The 20,278-nt window shown below is 33.5% G+C and overlaps 1 protein-coding gene across 1 annotated transcript; it reads left to right on the top strand.

Moving 5' to 3' along the window:
* Positions 1-16,366: 16,366 nt before the first annotated feature.
* On the top strand, positions 16,367-19,005 carry PAO5 (polyamine oxidase 5). The gene has a single exon (XM_028215025.2). It carries the CDS (start codon positions 16,951-16,953, stop codon positions 18,607-18,609), a length of 1,659 nt encoding a protein of 552 aa, XP_028070826.2. The 5' UTR covers positions 16,367-16,950; the 3' UTR covers positions 18,610-19,005.
* The last annotated feature ends 1,273 nt before the right edge of the window (positions 19,006-20,278 follow it).

Here is a 20,278-nt window from a genome sequence, read left to right as displayed (position 1 = left end):
ATGAGTGTGGGATCTACTTGGGACTCACATGGTGTGAGTCTCACATCCATGTAAGACATTTGATAGAAATATTAATAAAATATTTAGATTTCTTAACATTTTTCTTAATATAATGGCCTCACATGAATTTCATTAACATTTAATGGTTGTGATGTGTCACTTTAGAAAGTGGTATAAAAAATATTAAGTGTAATATTATTATTTAAATAAATCTAAATGCTAACAGGGTGGCTTTCTGGTATTAATCAATTTTGTTAACGTCTATTTTCAAGGCACATATTAAAAAAAAAAATTGTGTGAAACTGCATGTAATAAATATTATATAATAAGTTTGTAAGATTTTATTGACGAGCACTTAAAGTAAAGAAAAATATTAGAGATTTTAAAAGTTCTAATAAATTTTTTACCAAGTATCTTATATAGGTGTGGTATCCATACCATGTGAGTCCCATTTGAATCATGCCTATGTAAGACATTTAGTTAAAATTTAATAAATTTTTAAAATTTCTAACATTACTCAATACTAAATGTTACCAAGTTTAAAAGTATAAAGAGCATAAAATACTTTTAAATTGCTTAATATTAGGGGTGCTCGCGGTTCGGTTGCGGCCGAGAAACCTCTAATCCGCCATCAGTCTGCCAGATTGGTGGATTGAAAAAAATCAATCCGCATCGGTCCTCTGGATTGACGAATGCGGATTGAGCAGATTGGCAGATGAATGCGAATCGGTTTGACAGTTTAAACTTTTATAAATTTTGAATATAATACAACTTGTCAACAATTTTTTTTAGATAACAATCCAGCTCAACATTATCAAGTAAATTATCAAATACCAATAATAAATAGATAAAAAAAAATCATGCATTATCAAAACTATTTCATTATTTTTTTTTACTCAAAAACTATTTAATTTGATTTTTTTTTTTAAATGAAAAAATTAAACCTTATATTTTCCACACAAAAATACCAATTATCAACACTTCCCATTTGATAAAAGGATTGCTAAATTGAAAACATAATAGAATATTTAAACTCTTTTTGAATTGAAAACACAAACAGAATATTTAAACATATTGAAAAGTCTTATAAAGTACTAAGGGTGCTTGCGGTTTGACAGTTTGATTGCGGCCAAATGAATCTCAAATCCATCATCTATCCAAAACTAGACAAATTGAAAAAGCAAATCCTCTTGTTATCACGCATCAATCCAAAATGCGACGGATCGATTCGATTCGATCAGTTTGGAAAGATCGGAAAATCCGCTGCTGACCCCTACTTAATATACTCTCAATATTAAACAAAGGCGGGGCATAGGTTAAGGTTAAAACCGTCATTTAAAAAAAATTATAAGTATTTATAATTAACATTAAAATTATAGAAATAAATAATGAAGGGTTGGTTCTTTCAATACATCCAACTGTATTTATTATGAATTTGTTTAATATTATAATTACATTTATTATACCTTAATTAGTGTCCTGAATAGTTGTTAGCATGGCTATTAGACAAGAGTCTTTTTTTTTTTTTAAGAAAGGATAAAGAAAAGTCTTGTTAAAAATATATTAAAAGTTATAGTTTTTTTAAATTACAAAAATTATTTTAAAAATAATGAAAAATATTTTGATTTGAGTTTAGTTTTAAAATTATTATTTAAGTGTGGAGTTGTGTTTTAAGTTTTCAATTTTTAAATCATGATGTGAAAAGAGAAAATTTGTTCAGTTATGAGTTTTAAAAATAATTTTAGAATGATTTGTAATTTCTTTTATTTTTATTGATTGATGTATAGACTGTGAGAAAATGTGAGAGGAGAGATGAAAGAGAAACAGTGATTCATAGATTGATTAAGAATTTTATATATAAAAAAAAAAAGTTTTGAAAGTAATTTTTAAAAAAACTAGAAATCCGCTAGATATTGATTTGTGATTATGTATCAATTTAAAGAAATAAAACAATCTCAATCAAGCAATCAAGACAAATCGACACAACGATTTTAACGTGGAAAAACCACAATTGGAGCACCTCCAATTGTGATAAAAAACCACGGGCAACAGTCACAAAACAATGCACTAAGAAGATATAAAGGAATTACACAGGTATACTCTCAATTACCTAGCGAATCCACGCCCGAATTAAACCAACCTCTATGTGCCTCTTCCAACCCCGTCTTCACCTCAGAATTGTCTTAACGATGAGCCACTCCAGAATCCACCAAAGCTCCAGGCTCGAATTCTTCAGAATCCACCAAAGAACAACTCTCTCTTTTGTTCAAACAAATAATCTTTTGATGTATACTCTCTTTAAACCATGAGTTGAATACTCAATCAAAACATCAAAGAAAACTAACAAAATATCCCCAAATATAAACCTTAATATCCAAGAAGAAGATATAGAGGAGTAATCCTAGTTTTGGACTAAAACAAATACTTATAGAATTCTGGGATTGCGAAGCTCGCTCGAGCGAAGACTCTCTCGCTCGAGCGAGGAACCAAAAACGTGTATTTTCCATAAGTGGCTTCGCTCGAGCCAAACAACCTGCGCTCGAGCGTAAAATCATCATTCTCAGGTTTTTTGCCAGACGCGGCCTTCGCTCGAGCGAGAACTCCTTCGCTCGAGCGAGCAAGGGCGAACATGTAACTTCGAATGCAATTTTGCATTTTGCTTCGGGGGCGCTGCCCCTCGACCTCGCCTGGGCGTTGCCTGGACCCGCCAAGGGGCGCTGCCCCTTCAACTCCCATGAGCTGACCGGGCAGCTCAATCCCCGTCATAATCAGCGAAGTGGCAATCTTGAAAGTATTAACATCACAAACTTCTCTGTACGGCACAATTCGGGTTAGATTCACATCTAAGAAACTCGTAGCCTCACTGAAATAAAAAGAGCGAAAACAAGTACTACTGAAAGGAGTTTTGTCAACCGGGATTGCCAAGAATAAAAACCTAACAATCTCCCCCTTTGGCAATGCCGTGACAAAACACGCCTAACAAATAAAATCCTAATCACCCCAACCCATTACAGCCAATAAAAACAAATTTCTTTCTCAAGGTCATGATCTGCAAAACAACTATTAGTGCCACAATCTCCAAAACAACTATTAGTCCCACAAGAGTATATGAAAAAGAAATAAACATATGGGTAGATTATCTTGAAGCATGAGACGGAAAACATGAATAGATGCGAGTTGGAGATTATAAGAACATATAGCATGAAAACCTGAAAACTAAGACACATGCACCCGACACATGGCATGAATACATGAAATCCTAAGACACATGCACCGAACAACATTACTCGCCTTTTTTGTCACGAATTGACAAAGGAAGTTCAACCAACTAAAGCAAGATCAGAAATCACACAAGCAATGATAAGATTATGTAAATATCAGAAGCATGCAAGAAGGAAATAATAAAGAAGCAATGCATAACATCATGCAAACCAACTAAAGCCAACCTCCCTTTCACTCAAAGCAACCACAAACACTGTACAGAAAACAATGAACAAGAAGAAATCGAAAAAAATAATATGGTGAAGCAAGAAAGGAATTTCAGAGTTGTACATTGAAAACACACAAGATTATCGAAGAAACACAATTACTTGAAAACGCAATGTGCACAGTCTATAGAAGATTCCTCATGAAAGAAAGTGATGCATTATGTGAAAAGCATAGATCCCATGATAAAAGTGTGTGTGTGACTCTTGGAGTTCGACAAACACAAGATTCAAATCCTAGCAGTGATCTGATAGCTGGACCTCCGGCAAGAGAATCTAAGCACAAATAAGGAAAGTCAAACCACTAGGAATCAAGGGGTATTTGGTGAGTAAAGGCGGAGGCACCCCCTCAATCAATGAATCCTTTATTTGTTCTTTTTTTCACATCTTTTTTTTTTCTTTCTTTTGCACATCCTTTTTTTTTTTTTCTTTCTTTTGCACATTTTTTCTTTCTTTTGCACACTCATTGGCGGCTGACACGCTCAAGAGTATGGAAACCGAACCACAGAAGCAGGGATATAATAAGGGTGGCCTGGTTGGTGACTCTGAGGTAACCTTTTCCTCATGCCTGGACTATAAAGAACAGAGGGGAAAGCCATGGAGATGCAAAAAAAATGAAAGATGGTTAAGAGACTCAACATCACCCATGATATGCTAGTATAGGTCAATTCCTCTAGAAAAGTAAAAGATACAATGCAAGAAGTCCATAGAGAAAAATGATCACTAAGGCCGAAGACTCCAAAATTTGCTAATCCAAGAGTGTGTACAGAATGAGACATACTAATCAAAAAAACACACACTCCAAAATGATAATGACCACAGAAAGCACACACATATTAATATGTAATGGATATTCTTATCAATTCCAATATGCACCAAGGACCACTCAAAAATTTTAAGTTTGCAAAACCATACTAAGAAAATCTTTTTGATTTTTTATTATTTTTTTTTTCCTTAATCAAGACAAAAAACGAACTTGCACACATTAAGTGACTCAAAAAGAGAAAAAAAACACACAGAAACCTAAAAACTAAAAATAATATACAAATTAATACAAGTCAAGTTTTTGCACCCAAACCGCTTTAGTATGAACAAAGTTGTGAGAATTGCGGGTCTTGGGTAGTGTCTTGACGTTGTGATTCCCTTCCCTTTCAATGGGAACCCGTCTCGACCTGATTTCCAACTTCCTATTTCTAGGTTTAGGAAAATGCAAACTCGCTCCATGTTTGGTCTCAAGCACATCAAAATAGTAAGGTCTATTATGACCCTTAAGCTCATTACGACCAATGAAGTGTCTCCTACCCCATGAGATGTTGGAATTTCTTTCATCTCTATAAGACACTCTCCCATGCAACTCATAACAATAAGGGCGAATATGACCATGCATACCACAATGATGACAAATAAAAACAGAGTGTACCTTCTTTTCTTTGGCCTTACCAACTCTAGGAAGTTTGAGAAGTCCATCCTCATGTTGAATTTTTTGTTCTCCATTTCCTTGAGTTCTTGTATCATGAGATGTGGAAGCACTCTGTTTTTGCTTTTTCTTACCACCAAAGCCAATGCCACTCTTGTCAGAACAAATTTGTTGAGACCCAATGATATTGTCCAAAGTCTTTGATCCTCTGTTTCAAAGACCAATGGTAGCCATAGCACACTTGAGTTCTTCGTCTTTCTTGATCATTAGTTCTTCCAAAGCAACTTGAGACATCTCGAGAGTTTCAATCTTTTCTTCATATGTTGCATAGATTTGCTATAGCTCATTAATCTCTGTCTCACAAGTCAAGAGTTTTGCACAAAGAGCTTGTCGATCATTAGCTATCTTGATGGCATCAATCCTAGCCTCAGAAATCTCCTCCTTCAGTTTGACATTCTTACTTTCACATGCTTTGAGTTTCATAGTGAGTTTGTCATTCAATTTGGATAAGTTAAGAGATTCCTTATACAACTTTTCATAAGCTAGCTCAAGCTCTTCATCATCACTTCTTGAGGATTCATCATTAGTGGCATTCTCAACCGGCCTCTTCGGATACTCTGTTCGTCCTTCAGTTTCAGAAGCCGCCATGAAAGCAAGGAATTATTTGTGTCCCTCTTCACCTTGATCTTCATTGTCACTTTTATCTTTATCAGATTCTGATTCATCATCCCAAGTGATAGCGAGGGCTTTCTTCTTCCTCAAACGAGTGGGGCATTCTTGAGCAAAGTGACCAAATCCTTGGCATTCATAGCATTGGACTCTTTCAGAGTTCCCTTGTATCTTTCCTTTCTCCTTCTTGGCTATAAAATTAATTTTGAGTTTATCTTTACCTTTGGATTGATGAGTATGAGTAGATTCCAAAAGGTTAGGATTCTTTTTCAAAAAAGATTTTTTAAATTGTTTTACAAAAGCATCCGTAATCTTGGAATTTATCTCACAATCCTCATCAGAATCCTTTCCAGCTCTATGAGTACTACTAAAAGCAACATCTTTTTGTTTCTTTTTGAAATTCCTATGTGCCTCATAAGTTTGAAGATTTCCAACCAAATGATCTAGCTTGAGGTTGTCAACATCTTGAGCCTCCTCAATAGCCGTAACTTTTGGTTGGAACCGATAGGGCAAGGGCCTCAAAATTTTTCCTACAATCTTGGATTCTGGTATTTTTTTCACCTAAATTGAAGCTGGAATTTACAATGTCATTCAACTTCACATAAAATTCATCAAAGGTCTCACTATCTTTCATTGAAAGGTTTTCGAAACTAGACGTGAGCCTTTGAAGTTTTGAACGTTTAACCAAAGGAGTGCCCTCATGAATAGTTTGTAAAATATCCCAAGCCTCTTTTGCGACTTCACAATTTCAAATTCGACTAAACTCTTCAGGTGTGACAGCGCAAAAGAGAGAATTTATAGCTTTACTATTCTAGCTACTATTTTGGTAATCAGTTGTGTCCCACTTATCGATTGGTTTGGGAAAAGTTACTCCATCAACGGTAATCGTCGGTTTAGTCCACCCATACATGACAGATTGCCAAATTTTTTCATCAATAGATTTTAAAAACGATCTCATCCGAGCTTTCCAAAACGAATAATTGGATCCGTCAAGTAGGGGTGGTCGAACCATAGAATTTCCCTCACGAATTGAATCCATTATCACAAATCAAAGAAGATCTCGCTCAAAAGTTTTAAAAAACAAAAGAGCGACCCACTCTGATACCAATTAAAAAAACTAGAAATCTGCTAGATATTGATTTGTGATTATGTATCAATTTAAAGCAATAAAACAATCCCAATCAAACAATCAAGACAAACCGACATAACGATTTTAACGTGAAAAAATCACAATTGAAGCACCTCCAATTGTGATAAAAAACCACGGGCAACAACCACAAAACAATCCACTAAGAATATATAAAGAAATTACACAGGTATATTCTCAATTACCTAGCAAATCTACGCCTGAATTGAACCAACCCCTATGTGCCTCTTCCAACCTCGTCTTCACCTCGGAATTGTCTTAACGATGAGCCACTCTAGAATCCACCAAAGCTTCAGGCTCGAATTCTTCAGAATCCATCGAAGAACAACTCTCTCTTTTGTGTAGAACAAACAAATAATCTTTTGATATATACTCTCTTTAAACCATGAATTGAATACTCAATTAAAATATCAAACAAAACTAGCAAAATATCCCAAGATATAAACCTTAATATCCAAGAAGAAGATCTGAAGGAGTAATCTTAGTTTTGGACTAAAACAAATACTTATAGAAATCTGGGACTACGAAGTTCGCTCGAGCGAAGACTCTCTCGCTCGAGCGAGGAACCAAAAACGAGTGTTTTCCATAAGTGGCTTCGCTCGAGCCAAACAACCTGCACTCGAGCGTAAAATCATCATTCTCAGGTTTTTTGCCAGACGCAGCCTTCGCTCGAACGAGAATTCCTTCGCTCGAGCGAGCAAGAGTGGACATGCAACTTCAAATGCAATTTTGCATTTTGCTTCCGGGATGCTACCCCTCTATCCCGCTTGGGTGTTGCCCCGAACCCGCCAAAGGGCGCTGCCCCCTCGACTCCCGCGAGTTGACAGGACAGTTCGATCCCCGTCATAATCAGCGAAGTGGCAATCTTGAAAGTATTAACATTACAAACTTCTCTGTACGGCACAATTCGAGTTGAATTCGCATCTAAGAAACTTATAGCCTCACTGAAATAAAAGTGCGAAAACAAATACAACTGAAAAGAGTTTTGTCAACTGAGATTGTCAAGAATAAAAGCCTAACAATTTTGAATTATATTTTAAAAATATATTTAATTAATATATTTCATTCAAATCATAATTTAAAACATAATTAAATTTTGAAAAGTAAATCAAAGGCTGCCTAAACATAGTTGATCCAATTCGTTTGTTTGTTTGTTTGCTTGTTTGTGAAGTGCACGTGATCCTAAGGATACGTTCTGAACCCAAGCCTGAATTCATTTTGCTTAATGAAAGTAACTTAAAAGGACTATTTAAAAATTATATGTTAGTTATTATAACTAGTTATAATTTATTTTATTTCTTTTAACAGGTTAGTTATTACAAGAAAAAAATATATATATATTTTTATATTTTTATTGTAGGTTAGTTACGTTTGAAAAGTCGTGGGAGACTTTTTTATATAATGTAATATTTATCAATAAATCTCATTTTACAAATAAATATTTTAATTAATTTTAATTTTTTTTATTGATCTGTTAAGTTCTATTAATGGATAGTTTCTTTCCGTATAATCTTATTTTTGATTTTGGTAATATTTTGGTAGATGACTATATCATTTTATTTATGTGACAGGTATGATGTGACACTCCAATGTAGTAAATATTAATGTGACACTAAAATTTTTTACGCTGTGTTTGGTTAGGGGATTTTTGGAGGAATTTAGAAAGAAAAAGAAAAAATGTGTGTGAAACTAAGTTAAATGTAAGTATATTTTATTCACATTTCACTTACCTTTTTCATTTCCCTTTTCAAATCCCTCCTCAAATCTAACCAAACACGGTATTAATGTACTTTTCTCAAATGTGACAACGTGACGGGTATGATGTGACAATTTAAATTTTTTATTCAAAAAAAACTAAAAATTTCTTAGTGTACTTTTTTAAAATGTGACAACGTTGCAAGTATAATATAACACTCTAAAAAACTTAAAAACTCTTTGGTATACTTTTTTCAAATGGGATAACGTATGATGTGATATTTCAAAAAAACTAAAAACTTATTAGTTTACTTTTTCTAAATGTGACAACGTAGCCCTAATGTGACAATGTGACGGGTATGATTTGACATTTTAAAAATAATTAAAAATTCATTTGTATACTTTTTCCAAATATGACAACGTGGCAGGTATGATAATTCAAAATCCATTAGTGTACTTTTTCCAAACGTGACATGTGACACCCTAACGTGGTGGGTATGATATGACATTAAAAAAAATTAAAAACTCTTCAGTGTATTTTTTTTTCAAATGTGACACTTTAACGTAGCGAGTATGATGTGACTTAAAAAATTTCTTAGTATACTTTTTCAAATATGACACTCCAATGTGATGGGTAAATTAATCATTACATATTAAAAAGAACTAAATAAATCACAAGAAAAAAATATAAGACTACATAAATTATAAGTTCAAAATATAAAACTCATTGGTCATACTCTTTTATATAGAGGGTGTTTGGGAAGTAGGTTTTTATGTAGATTTTTTTAGTTGTAAGATATTATTGGATAAAAAAATTTTAGTATTTGAGAATATAGTTGAGTTTTTTTTGTGATTGGATGTGATATTTGTGAGAAAAAAAGTGAAATAATTATGGAGTTGGATGTGATATTTTGTTTATATATATATATATATATTTTTTTTTAATTTTGTAAAATTTTTATCTTTTAATAAAAAAAATGTGAAAAAAATTTGGAAACCAAGTTCCCACATAGCACCATAATTTGTGTAGATGAATATTTAAAAAGTCACAACACATAAATAAAAAATTAATTTGATAAAATAAAAAATATACATTTTTTAAATTTTACGTAGTGAAAAGTAAAAAATATGATTAGAAGTACTCTTATGATGAGAGAGAGAGCGCTCAGAGAAATGGTGTCACACGAGAAACGATGTGTGACTGGAGCAACTCAAGAAATTGACTGGTCATTTACAACAAGCCCTTTTTTTTTTTTTTTTTTTTTTTTTTTTGACTATAAGCTTTGACAATGATGCATCACCTTCGGTCATATAATTAATGCACATTAAATGTTATTTTTTTCAATGATGACTATGTAATGATATTGATACGCAAGTAATGAATTTTGTTTCAAATTAATCCTTGAATGGTCAATCATTTTGATTGTCAATCATCTTTTTTTTCTTTCTTACTCTTTTTATTTAGGAAAAATTATATATTGAAAAAAAAAATTAATTAGAAAAAAATTATTTAAAAAAATAATTAATGAAAAAAAAAATTATTAGTAAAATTTTTAAATTTCTTTATTTAAAAATTAACGTAAACTCATTTTTTAAATTTAAGTTTTTTTTTCAAATTTATAAACTGAGACAACCATTTATAAACCAAAAAAATTATTAAATAAGTTTTTATGACATTTTAAAAAAATTTTGTAAATATAAATTAAAAATTGAAAACGAAATGGTTACCAAATAGGCCTCAGATGGTAAAAATGTTATAAAATTAACAAATCATTAAATAAGTTACCAACGTAAGAAATGACTTATCAAAAGATTCTTAGACTATGTATGGTTTGATTTTTAGAATAAAAAATTTAAAAATTAAAAATTAATTTGGTTAAGAAATAAAAAATAAAAAATAATTATCATTTAAGGGTAAAAAATAATTATCATTTTAACTTTTGGGCAGGTTATATACATACGTATGGCTGTTTCAATTTAATTTGTAAAAAATTATTTCTAATGACTCGAAAGATAAAAATTATATAAAAATGATAATTATTTTTTATTTTTTATTTCTTAACTAGATTAATTTTTAATTTTTAAAAAAAATTTCTAAAAATCAAATCATACATTGCCTAATAATCTTTTAATAAGTCATTTCTTACGTTGGTAACTTATTTAATTATTTGTTAATTTTACGACATTTTTACTATCTGAAACCTGTTTGGTAACCATTTCATTTTTAGTTTTCAATTTATATTTACAAAAATTTAAAAACTGTCATAAAAACTTGTTTGATAATTTTTTTGGTATATAAATGGTTGTCTCAGTTTATAAATTTGAGGAAAAAATATAAATTCAAAAAATACATTTATGTTGATTTTTAAACAGAAATTTAAAAATTTTACTAACAAAATTTTTTTTTCAGTTTATTTTTTTTAGATAATTTTTTTTCCAATTAATTTTTTTCAATGAAATTTTTTTTTTCAACTAATACTAACCGAGGGGGTAATTGGTAATGCTACTTTAAACCTTAGGGAGGAGATTGTAATTTTTAAAATGTGAGGGGTGTCAATGTAATTTACTTAGTGAGGGCAAAATTGATATTTAAATAAATTAAATTGCTGAGGGGAAAATCTATAATAAAATTTTAAACCTCAGGAGGGAGATATAATTTTCAAAAATTGAGAAGGAACTGTAATAAATATAAATCTCAGGGGGTGTCAATGTAATTTATCTTTTTTTTTTTTTTTTTTTTTTTTAACTATAAGCTTTGATAATGATGCATCACCTTCGGTCATATAATTAATGCACATTAAATGTTATTTTGTTCAATGAGGACTATCTTATGATATCGATACGCAAGTAATGAATTTTGTTTCAAATTAATCCTTGAATGGTCAATCATTTTGATTGTCAATCATCTTTTCTTTTTCTTACTCTTTTTATTTAGGAAAAATTATAAAAAAAAAAATTAGGACTTGATTACTGTAATAAGATAAATTATTAATTTTTTATTTGGTTAATTTAAATCTTAATTTTTTGATTTATTTTAATGATTAAAATATATATTTTTAATGAAAAAAGACAGATTTTTAAATTGAAAACAAATAAAAATATTTGAATTTTAAATTAATCAAATTAAAAATCCAATATTTATTTTGTAATAAGAATCAAATCTTGAGATTTTTTTTATATATAATTATCCCCTTTATTTATTATACACTTGTTTATCTATATATGGGAGCTTTTTTGATAAATTCTTTTTCTAAGAGTTTTATTCCATTCAACTCATATTCTTTTTTACTATTTCATTAGGTCCTATTTGAGGTAAGAAACCAAAATACCCTTTTCATCTACTTATATTCCATTTAGTCCACATTATTTTCTTATGTTTCAATAAGTCCTATGAGTGACATAATTACCAAAATACCTCTAATGTGAATGTTCACACCGTCAATGTGATTGTTCCTACTTGAGGTAAGAAGACCAAAATACCCTTTTCATCTACTTATGTTCCATTTAGTCCACATTATTTTCTTATGTTTCAATAAGTCCTATGAGTGACATAATTACCAAAATATCTCTAATGTGAATGTTCACACCGTCAATGTGATTGTTCCTACTTGAGGTAAGAAGACCAAAGTACCCTTTTCATCTACTTATGTTCCATTTAGTTCACATTATTTTCTTATGTTTCAATAAGTCCTATGGGTGACATAATTACCAAAATATCCCTAATGTGAATGTTCACATCCTATGGGTGACATAATTATCAAAATACCCCTAATGTGAATGTTCACATCGTCAATGTGAATGTTCACACCGTCAATGTAAATGTTCACACCGTCAATGTGAATGTTCATATCATCAATGTGTAGGGACTCGGCCCAGCCCGGGCCGGGGCCAACCCATGTAAAGCCTCGTGGGTGCTTGCCAAAATTCGGGCCAGGCCGAACCGGCCTACGGGCCAAAAAATTAGGCCTAGGCCCTAGCCCTGGCACAAAGGTATTCAAGCTTTGGGTGCCCCGGTGGGTTGAGCCAAGGGACTTGGGCCTAGACTTGGGCTTGGGTCGGGCTTGGGTGAGCCTCGCCAATTTTTTTAATTCTTTTTAATTTTTTCTCCCAAAATTTTATTATTTTCCAGAAAAAAGACACCGGGCCTCGGGCGGGCCGGGCCTCTGGTGGGTCGGGCCTTGAGCCGAGCCTTAAATGAGCCTTATGTGGGGCGAGCTTCAAAGTGATAGCCCAGGTCCTAGCCCAAGTTCTTGAGCTGGGCTCGGGTCCGGACCCAAACGAGCTTGCCCCGGGCCGCGGGAGGGCTACTAGTGGCCCACGGGCCGCGGGCCAATTTTACACTCCTATCAATGTGAATATTCACATTGTCAACAAGTCGAACCCGCTCCGGGCCGCAGGCCAATTTTACACTCCTATCAATGTTAATGTTAATATGTCAATGTGAATATTCACATTGTAAACGGGCTGGGCTCGCATGCGGGTTTCGGGCCGCCTACGGGTGGCGGGTCAATTTTACACTCCTATCAACGTGAATGTTAATATGTTAATGTGAATATTCACATTGTCAACGGGCCGGGCCGGGCCCGCCCCGGGCAGCCCACGGGCCACGGGCCAATTTTACACTTCTATCAATGTGAATGTTAACATGTCAATGTGAATATTCACATTGTCAACGGATCGGGCCCGCCCCGGCCTAGGGGGAGCTTCGGACTGCCCACGGGCCACGGACCAATTTTACATTCTTACCAATGTGAATGTTAAAATATGAATATTTACAGCCCACCTGCCCCGGGCAACGGACGGGTTTCGGGCCGCCCACGGGCCGCGTACCAATTTTACACTCCTATTAATGTGAATGTTAACATGTCAATGTGAATATTCACATTGTACACGGGCCGGGTCGGGCCCGCGGACTGGTTTTGGGCCGCCCACGGGCCGCGGGCCAATTTTACACTCCTATCAATGTGAATGTTAACATGTCAATGTAAATATTTACATTGTAAATGGGCCGGGCCGAGCTTGCGGGTGGGTTTCAGGCCGCCTACGGGCCGCGGGTCAATTTTACACTCCTATCAATGTAAATGTTAATATGTTAATGTGAATATTCACATTGTCAACGGGTTGGGCCGGGCCGGGCCGGGCCCGGGCAACCCACGGGCTGCGGGCGGGTTTCGGGCCGTCCACGGGCCATGGACCAATTTTATACTTCTATCAATGTGAATGTTAATATGTCAATGTGAATATTCACATTGTCAACGGATAAAGCCGGGCCAATTTTACATTCCTATCAATGTGAATATTCATATTGTAAACGGGCCGGGGGGCCCGCGGGAGAGTTTCGGGCCGCCTACGGGCCGCGGGTCAAGTTTACACTCTTATTAACGTGAATGTTAATATGTTAATGTGAATATTCACATTGTTAATGAGCTGGGCCGGCCCCGCCCCGGGCAGCCCACGGGCCACGGGCAGGTTTCGGGCAGCCCACAGGCCGCGGGCCAATTTTACACTTCTATCAATGTGAATGTTAACATGTCAATGTGAATATTCACATTGTCAATAGACCGGGCCCGCCCCGGGGGCGATCTTCGGACCACCCATGGGTCACGGACCAATTTTATATTCTTACCAATGTGAATGTTAAAATATAAATATTTACATCATAAAATTGACCGTTCAAAAAATATTTGTAAGGGTATCAAAATTAAATATAAGGGCATAACAGTCTAAAAAAGAGTGTAAATCAAGAAAAAGAACTTTATGGAATAAGACTATACATACATGAGACTAAATAGATTAATAAATTTTTTCATAGACTTTTTAAATTAAAACATTTCTAAATAGAATTTATCAATAAAAATCCCTTTATATATTTATATTCGGTTATTCCCTTTATATTCAGTTTTCACCTTGTTTTTTTATAAACTGCATAAGTGCACTACTATTATTATAGTCGTATTGCCTGTGTTTTAATGATGTGTTTAGATCATATGTTTGGAGAATAGTTTGACCATAATAAAATAAAATAAAATAAAAAAAGAAGAAGAAAAAATTTAGAAAAATATAAATGAAATATAAATTATATTTTTTTCTTTATTTTTCCTTTACTTTCCAACTTCTTGATATATAAATACAGCCTAACACACATGTTGAGAAAATTTTAAAAAATTGTATATTCTTTATTACCCTTACTTTCATGCAATGTAAGATTCTTTTAAATTTCTTCACAAACAAATTCTTTAAACCAAATTTTATTAAAGAAGTTTGATTTCCTTGGCATTACAGTGATTTTTGGACTCAATTCTTGGTATATTGAATTCATGGTTTTATTATAAGCAAAATTTAAATTTAGGGTAATTTTATTTATTTATTTTTTGTTTACATTTAGTGTGCGTAGGAGGATCATTACTATGGCAAATATTAACAAGTATTCTGAGACATTATTTAATATTAGTACGTGTATAAAAAATATTTTGAAAATGGAAAAAAAATTAAAAATAATAAAAGTATTTAAAATTAGTAAAAAAATGTTTGTGTTTCTTATTTATTTATTTATTTATTTTTGTGTCTTTTTTGATATTCTAAAGATACTACTAATAAGACCTATACATGATGCTTAACTATGACAAAATCAACTACAATTCGCCTTTATCAATTTTTTATTTAGGAAAAAAGATCAACAAACTTTTTTATTTGGGAAACAAATCGACAAACTTTAAGTAAAAGGAATGGGTGTTAATGAAGGGTTGTGGAGATAATCATGTGCTAGACTCCAAAGGTGAAAAAAATAAAAATAAAGCCATAATTAATCTTTTAATAAGTCAGCTTTGAAACATACAATCTTGTTTAATCATTATGACTTTTTCATATTTAATCGAGCCACGATATGTACATATCTGCACTGCCTTTAATGAAGATTTATTAAATAAAGGTTAGTGATAATGTATATTAACATTAAGTAATTAATTAATTCATTATATGTCTTTGTGTTAAGGGCTCGATAATTAAACATATTTGTATAGTGATGCGTGAGATTGTCAGTAGTGTCCTGATCCTAAATTATGGGAGACTTAATTAACATTGTACACGCAAACCCTTGAAACTATTTGACTTACAAGGAATTTTTGAAAGGTCAAAATGAGCTCAATAAGCTTAATAACCATAATTTTGAAAGTTGAAGTGTGTTGTATTACAGCTAGCTAGTGTGTTAATGAAAGATGCTTATAAAGTTTTAAAAAGGACTTCTTGATGAAGGCATGTGAGATAAAAACAATAATTGGGTTATAAAAAGAAGGAAAACCCAACTAAAATTTAAGAATCGAATCATATCAAAACCCAACTGCATTTTGTGTTTTTGTTTTTTTGGTTAATTTGATTCTAAAGATTTTACAATAGGGTTTGATACCTAAGTTTTTGAAACCATTGTAAGTGGTTTGATTCTAAATTCATCATAAACCAAACTAAACAAGTCGATGAAGTCAAGTTATTTAAAAAGTCCGTTGCATCAAAAAATATCACATGGATTTAGAACACTAAGTGGTCGTGTTGCCATTTAATGGTGTTTTGTAATTTTGTCCATCATATTACTTGTTTTTCAAACAATGTAAACATTTAGTTTACTATTATTGAACAAACACATAGTCATGTATTTTTGCAAACAAGGCTAATATACATATTCTAATCTTAAAAAAGCTTCCAATTGATGGTGCACTTGAAAATGGATCCTATGTGATTAACATGACAGGACGAAGAGAGTACTTTCTAAATCAATATTGTTCACCAATGTTGTCCTACCACTGTGGTACAGTGTTTTCGGACATTAATATTCCATTTCATTCCAAGGCAGAGTAAATTAAAAAAAAAAAAAAAAAATTACCATGTAATAGTACCTAAAGTGGTTAGATCTAATGTTTCTATTGAAATAACTAGGTCTAGGTGTGCCATAAAAAGAGTTAGCAAACACAAGTCCATGGATGTGTTAAAAAAAAAAAAAAAAAAAAAAAAAACACAAGTCCATTTGATTGAGTCACAACTATTTTAATGCTACATCTGTTTGATGATTGCCTGGTCGAACCCATTTATTGACTAATCAGAAGACATTCAAAGGTTGGAGTTGGTAGGCTGTCCTTAACTGGATTTTCATTTGAGGTTGGTGAAAGGAATCATCAACCTATTATTGGGTCTTGGCATCAACAACATTTGCTCTACCTTCCTTTGTAAATAATTTAGTATTATAATGCTATGTGTATATATATATGACAAGAGGTTAGTGTGAGAGAGAGAGAGAGGAAGACTTGGATGAGGGTTTTGAGATTCTTTGTCATCTAACAATTGGCAATTGGGCTAAGCTTTCGCTATACTACTAGCAGTAACGAGTTTCAAAAAGAAAAGTAGAGCCCTGTCCTTATATATTCCTCTTCACTCTAGTATTTTTCTAGTCTCACTTTTGTTGCCTAGCACTTGCTTGTGCTTATGTCCTACTGAGAAAATAAAAGAAAAGAAAAGAAGAGAAGTGAAAAAACTAACAAGTTGTAGCAACAATGGTGGCCAAGAAGCCAAGGATTGTGATTATTGGGGCTGGAATGGCTGGTCTCACAGCTGCCAACAAGCTCTACACATCACAGGGCTCAAACGAATCGTTCGAGCTCTGTGTAGTAGAAGGTGGGACTAGAATTGGTGGAAGGATCAACACTTCTGAGTTTGGTGGTGATAGGATTGAGATGGGTGCTACGTGGATTCATGGCATTAAAGGTAGCCCAATTCACAAAATTGCTCAAGAAATCCATTCACTTGACTCTGATCAGCCTTGGGAGTGTATGGATGGGTTTTTGGATGATCCAGTCACTATTGCTGAAGGCGGGCATGAGCTCAATCCATCACTTGTCGATTCAATAACTAGTTTTTTCAACAAACTAATGGATTTTGCTCAAGGAAAGGTGAGTGAAGAAGGATTGAGCAATGAAGAGATTGAGTATTGTAAGTTTATAGCAGCAAAAGGTTTCAATGGAAAGCTCAGTATTGGTTCTTTTCTTCGACAAGGGCTTGAAGCTTATTGGGATTCAATGAAAGGCCGAGAGGAGCTCAAAGGATATGGTGATTGGAGTCGAAATTCGCTTGAAGAAGCCATTTTTGCAGTTCATGAGAACACTCAAAGGACTTATACGGCAGCTGGTGATTTGATGACACTTGATTACAATGCAGAAAGTGAGTATATTATGTTTCCTGGTGAAGAGGTAACCATTGCTAGAGGTTATATGAGCATAATTGAGTCCATAGCTTCTGTTTTGCCTGCTGGTTCAATCCAATTAGGCAAAAAGGTCACAAAAATTGAATGGCAGCCCAATAATCATCGATTGTTAGAGAACGAAAATGGGCACGAAACTAGGCCTGTGAAGCTACATTTTTGTGATGGATCGGTCATGTTGGCCGATCATGTGATTGTCACGGTCTCATTAGGAGTACTCAAAGCTGGAACCAGTGAAAATTCAGGTATGTTTGATCCTCCACTTCCAAGTTTTAAGACCAAGGCAATATCAAGACTTGGGTATGGTGTTGTTAACAAGTTGTTTTTGGAATTGAGTCCAACCCATGATAGATTTGGCATTTCCAACGAATTCCCATTTTTGCAAATGGCTTTTCATCGATCAGACTCCGAATTCAAGCACCGGGAAATTCCTTGGTGGATGAGAAAGACTGCTGCTCTATCTCCAATCTATGGCAAGTCAAGTGTACTTTTATCTTGGTTTGCAGGCAAAGAAGCTCTTGAGCTTGAGTCTCTCGATGATGAAGAGATTCTTGATGGGGTTTCAACAACAATCTCTAGCTTTTTATCAAACTCAGTGTCACATCCTAATAATTCTCATGAATTGTGCAATGGGAATGTCAATTCTGTGGAGAGCACTAATGGGAGAGAATTGAAATTCAGTAAGGTTTTAAGGAGCAAATGGGGCACGGATCCACTGTTCTTGGGGTCATATAGCTACATTGCCGTGGGATCGAGCGGTGATGATTTGGACGCCATGGCTATGCCATTGCCCAAAAATGGAAATTATGAGGCTAATGCCTCTCCTCCACTCCAAATTCTGTTTGCAGGTGAAGCAACACATAGAACCCATTATTCAACTACTCATGGAGCCTATTTCAGTGGCCTTAGAGAAGCCAATAGGCTTCTTCAACATTATCATTGCAATGGGGTATGAGAGTTCTTGATGCACTACTAAGCTAGAACAGTAAGCACTTTTTCTTGTTTTTTTTGATTTTTTGTTTTTGGGAAACACTTCTCTCCCTCTTAATCACTTTCTGATTGATATTCATCTGGAAAATCTTTTATTTCTCTCTCTGCAATATGGTTGGAATGAGATGAGACAGTGGAAATTAAAGAGAGGGAATGAAAGGGAGATGGGTACAATTTTTAGATGTACGGATGAATGAGTTAACGAAGCTTCTTTTCAAATTTTCTATATTTTAGTTTTGGGGCTGCTTTACTGTTTGATGATGTTCTTGATCTTCAAAGAAAAAGTTAAAGATTGTGTTTGGCATTGAATATATTTGTAAGAATAAAGCAGAGAGTAGAGTTAAAAGCAAGCTTTGGATCTCATCATGTTTGGTCCATCTCAAGAATTTCTTTTGGTTTGCACACTGGACAGGATCCGGTAAAATCGGCTCTTTCCAGCTTGCAATTTTTTCTTGTATTATTGTTTCTTTTTCTTGTCCAAATCCAAACACACCCTTATCACTCTGAGGAGAATTTGTGAGGCCCATTTTGTTTTAGGTATTTTGGACCAACACATGAGCTGGCTGCTAAACTACTTGTTACTCATCACATGAAATAAAATCGTGGCACATCTGATAGGGTCCCAGGTATTATGTATAGTACATCTCTTCTCCTCTGCTGCATCAAAATCAAAATCAAAATGCAGTCCAGACCCAAGTGGCCAAGTAGAGTTGTTTCCAAAATGTCCTTTGACTGTGGGACACAAGCAGAGTTGCTCATGGCCATCTGAATGGTTTGATGTTTAGTGCAGATGGTCTCCTAGGTGGGGGCCCTATTGGTCTGAGAGGTCCCATTGCATGCATATGCAGCCATCTACTGAGGCAGTTAGCTCTTTGTTGACACACCCCATTGGTCCAACTACGGTTACAAAAATGGTGGTTTTAGGTACCATGCAACATTATATGGTAAGAAGAGATAATTTGAGTGTTAAGGACTATCAATTTTAGGAGCAAGTAGATGATTACATTGGCACTATTCGATGTAGCTTATCTGAACGACTTACAGTTTTTTTTTTTTTTTTTTTTTTTTTTTTTTTTTTTTTTTTTTTTTTTTTTTTAAGTCTGTGTTAGACAACTTCTGTTTATAACTCATTAGATAGAAATAACTTAATAAGCTAAAAAAAAAAAAAAATTGATTTTTGAAAGTTAGGGTGCTTTTAGTTTTTATTTTTAAATTATTAACTTATAATAAACTGTATCAAAAAACACCATTGTGTGATAATCATGATTAGTTTCATTTGTAAGTAGAGTCACATTGAGTTCGTTTATTTGTCAGATTAGGTTAAATGGAATTATTAGTACAATGAAATTAAGAAAAAGGATTATTAGTATGTTGATATTAAATTAGAGATGTAAGATAAATAATGTTTGTTTATGTACTAATATGATAGTATTAGTTGGTGGCGATTAAATTTGTAAATTTACTTAAAAATCTTCATTATGTAAAAGATGACTTTATTATTTTTGTAAAATGAGAGGAAAGTCTTTTCACTACCAATTTCATAGGATTAGATTAGCAAACTCAAATCTCTAATGAGATTGCTAATCTCATTGAAGGGATTTCATGATCTCATCAAACTCTTAATCCCACAATAA

The sequence above is a fragment of the Camellia sinensis genome, chromosome 5 (genome assembly GCF_055761805.1).
Source record: "Camellia sinensis isolate YWXY chromosome 5, ASM5576180v1, whole genome shotgun sequence".
Lineage (NCBI taxonomy): Eukaryota > Viridiplantae > Streptophyta > Magnoliopsida > Ericales > Theaceae > Camellia > Camellia sinensis.
Note: the sequence above shows the minus strand (reverse complement) of the source record. Positions and strands in the feature narration are given on the sequence as shown.